The following is a 4,117-nucleotide window of genomic DNA, read 5'->3' on the forward strand; positions in this document are numbered from 1 at the left end:
ACTTGACAGAGGCAGTGGTGCTGTATGAATTATGTTTCTGGACTTCTCTAGTGCCTTCAACACCATTCAACCTCTGCTCCTTAGGGACAAGCTGACAGAGATGGGAGTAGATTCACACCTGGTGCCATGGATCATGGACTATCTTACAGACAGACCTCAGTATGTGTGTCTCGGGAACTGTAGGTCTGACATTGTGGTCAGCAACACCGGAGCGCCACAGGGAACTGTACTTTCTCCGGTCCTGTTCAGCCTATATACTGTACATTGGACTTCCAATACAACTCGGAGTCCTGCCACATGCAAAAGTTTTCTGACGACACTGCTATCGTGGGCTGCGTCAGGGGTGGGCAGGAGGAGGATTATAGGAACCTAATGAAGGACTTTGTTAAATGGTGCGACTCAAACCACTTACACCTTAACACCACTTGCCCTGCACAATGTAGATGTCTTAAGTGATAGGCTAAATTTATAGTTTGTTAGTATTAAATCTGTGGAGGGCTTCTAAAGTATGTTTGAAAGAATTCACCCAAAGTGGTTGGAAATGTCTGCCTTCAAACTGTACAGGACAGCCGTAACACAGAGCACCAGACCACTTTAGGAATGAAAATTAAATTATTATTTCTGTTCATGCAATCTTACATCTTTGATCCGATTACAGATATGCTGGCTCAGGAGATAAAAGACCAGTCCCCCTGGCGTGGGCTTTGTGTGCATGACCATTGTGTTATGTAGCACCAGAAAAGTTGGAAATGGACAGGAAGATGGAAGAATGGAGAAGATCTTATAGGAAGAAGACAAAATATATGAGATGTAATGATGATCAGGGTCTAGAAGTTAGCCTGCAGGGAAAGCTATTGAAAAGAGTGGCTAGGTTAGGATCAGTGGTAGTGTTAGGGGCAAAGAGGCAGAGATAACACTCAAAGTGCAATGTGAATGGAACAGTTAGAAGAAGGTGTCAGGAGAGCTGTGTGATCAAAGAATTAAAATGAAGGTTAAAAAATGTTAGTAAGATAAACAATGATGTATGGAGCAGAGACATGGGCAGTAAAGGAGAAGACATTGGGTATGACAGAAATGAGAATGTTGAAATGGATGTGTAGAGTTACCATAAAAAAAGAATTAGAAAAGAGGTTTAACCTGAGTTCGAGAGATATCTAAGAAAGTACAGGAAAGCAGGATGAAGTGGTATGGACATGTGATAAGGACAGACAAGGAATATGTGGGCAAAAAGAGGAGGACCTAAAAGATGACAACTTCTGTCTACACAACAAACAATGAACCTTCCACCTTAATTAAAAGTAGAAGTGTCTGTGTGTGTCCCTCCCATTGCTATGTCACGGTTATATGCCAAATGGTATGAGATTTGAAAAAGTGGTACTAATGTTTGTGATGTGCCGTGTATTGGAACAAAAAAAAAATGCAATGCATTACAAAAATACCTACGGTGCAGTTCTTTATCGGAAATGTCCTCCAGAGCCTGCTAACCTTGTGAGAAAAGATTGTGGTAATGTCCACCACATCAGGCAACCATTACCTACTGAATACAAACTCCACAAACCAGTATTCACTAATGGAGTGGATTACATGGCTACTTCAGAATCCTGCCGACTATTCCAAGTGTTTTGTTCTTGGAAGATCCTAGAGTAACCCTATTGCCCCTTTCAGACTCTTGGTGTGCCCCAAATGCCATCTATAGTCCTTATTTTTCTTTTACCAGCCTCATCAGTGTCAGCACTGACTGCTACTGTAGTTCAACAGTTTCCCCTTCCCCCTCCCCCCCATCTTTCATCCCTGGTACTTAAATAGAATACCAGAGCAGACAGGACAGTAAGTTACACTTTTTATTCATATATTAAATAATTGTTATCAAATTGTGCCCATATATAAGCAAAGTAAAACTTTGGAAAAAATAATACCAATACACCCTAAGTAATAAGCAGTTCGTCTTGTGTGCTTAAGCTACCAGATGTCGTAGTATGTCGATCGGTCTCTGGACAGATATGGCCATCGGATAGAATGGTTGAGACACAAAATGGATGGGTCTTCAGAGACAAAAACATCTTTCTGTAAGCCTTAGTTTATCTTGTCCTGTGGTTCTTGACACACCTCTGGGACCACTGGGGGTGTTTTATATTTTCCTGTCGGGCAGACTTCTGCTCCCCCGTCCAACCAGAGTATCCCTTCATGTATGTTCAAGTTAGTTGCTCTTGAATGAGAATTGTTTACCACATTCACAACAGGAATACGGTTTCTCCCCAGTATGAACTATTTTGTGGGTTTCAAGTCCATTTCTTTTTGAAAATACGTTCCCACATTTACCACAACAATAGGGTTTACCTCCATTATGAATTCTTTCGTGTTTATATAGATGGCTCCTTGTTGAGAATCGTACACCACACTCGGAACAGCAGAGAGGATATTCCCCATTGCGAGTTCTCATGTGCTGGTTAAGATTTCTCCTGTCACCGAATCGTTTACCACATTCTACACAGCCGTATGGCTGAGTTCCAGTATGAATTGTCATGTGGCTATCGAGACGATGCTTTCTTGTATACCCTCTTCCACATTCAGAACAGCAATGGGGTTTCTCCCCAGTGTGAATTCTATTGTGGGTGTTAAGATTGGAGTTTCGTGAAAATTGTTTTATAAATTCAGAACAGCCATAAGGCCCTTGAGTCGTTTGGCTCCACTGATTGCCTTTGTCTTTAGATGCACATTTCAGAATTTTATTTTGCACTTGCAAGACACATGTTTCTTCCAAAGGAGTATTGTTCTCTTGTTGTGGCATGTTAATTGCGTCTATCTCCATTTAGTGCACAACTGGCAGAGAAATCAGAGGAATGATGAAGGAATTCAGGGAAACCAATCTTACCAAAGCAATTCAATTTAAATCAATTCACAAGAAGTTAATTAGTAGCACAAACACGGCACTCAATATATATAAAAAAAAAAGGGTTAGAATGAAAAATCTGTAGCCACGGTGGTCCCCTAGGACCAGACATGGTGACCCTTACTCTAAATCACATGGGGCTCTGATCTCTCCCTTAAAAAGTCAAACGAGGATTTTTAGCGCGATGAGAGAAGTCACAAAATCAACCGGAATGTTCAAGTAAATTCTAGAAAAAATAAAAAAAAAACACGATCCAAATCTATTGTCTCGTAAAAAGTGGACAGTCATATCTTCGAGATCTGAGACTGATCCACTTACACCTCCATCTCTACATCCAGACAAATGGCCGGTCTCTGACTGAAGGTCTTCTCCCCAGCCTCTTCCTTAATGCCCACTGTCCCCTGTTCACAATCCTCATTTTTAATGCACACACTCTTTGGTTTATGATGAGCGTATTCCCATTCACAGTCCTCTGTCTTAATATTTATGATCCTTTTCTACATCGCATTCATGTCAGACTGGTAAATCTCCTCTGTCACATCCATGTAAGTTCAGGTGTTAGACTCATCCTCCCACACTCTGTTGAAAGAACAGCAGATGAACAAAATGGAGTACAGAAAAGTTAGAATATCTCCTTTAAAAAGTCAGGTCAGACAGTTTAGAGACACCAAACCACAGTAAAAAAAATACAGGAACTTTGAAACAGTACACTCTTTGAATCTAAACCAAAGTGCATTTTTGGATTTAATTTCATCTCTCAGTTTTGAGCGGGTCATGCCAGTTGAATTCAACAAATTATCCAAAGAGTTTGCATCACTATTTGTATGTGTTATTTGCATATTAATGTGACAGGCACCTACTGTGAGTGCCAAGGTGGAAGGACAGGCGCCTCAGCCACGAATGAGGAGGAATTAATGCTGAAAGCCTACACCTTCAATAATGTAATTATTTCTTAATTTCAAATCCATTGTGGTGATGCACAGAGCTACAATTATGAGAACTGTTATCACTGTCCAAATACTTAACTGTAATAACTGTTTATACAGTGGGTATAGAAAAGAATCCTCCGCTTTGAAATATTCCTATTTCTTTTAAATGAAAACACAAACCAATATTTTCCAGCTTTACTTACGCAATGCAATATGTAACATCCAAGTGAAAGATATCAGAGCTACAGTTCAGAAAAACAAGAAATCTTGAGAAGAAAAAGGGATCCAATCCCCCCAA

General features: G+C 40.4%; 1 protein-coding gene across 1 annotated transcript; it reads right to left on the bottom strand.

Moving 5' to 3' along the window:
• Positions 1–2,197: 2,197 nt before the first annotated feature.
• Positions 2,198–2,788, bottom strand: LOC120534729 (gastrula zinc finger protein XlCGF49.1-like). Its single transcript, XM_039762314.1, has one exon. The coding sequence runs from the start codon at positions 2,786–2,788 to the stop codon at positions 2,198–2,200; it is 591 nt and encodes a 196-aa protein (XP_039618248.1).
• Between the last annotated feature and the right edge of the window lie 1,329 nt (positions 2,789–4,117).

This window comes from Polypterus senegalus, chromosome 8 (genome assembly GCF_016835505.1).
Source record: "Polypterus senegalus isolate Bchr_013 chromosome 8, ASM1683550v1, whole genome shotgun sequence".
In the NCBI taxonomy this organism is placed as follows: Eukaryota; Metazoa; Chordata; class Cladistia; order Polypteriformes; family Polypteridae; genus Polypterus; species Polypterus senegalus.

Excerpts from the sequence above, each read along its gene's own strand:
- LOC120534729 (XM_039762314.1), bottom strand. The coding sequence starts at position 2,788 with ATGCCACAACAAGAGAACAATACTCCTTTGGAAGAAACATGTGTCTTG.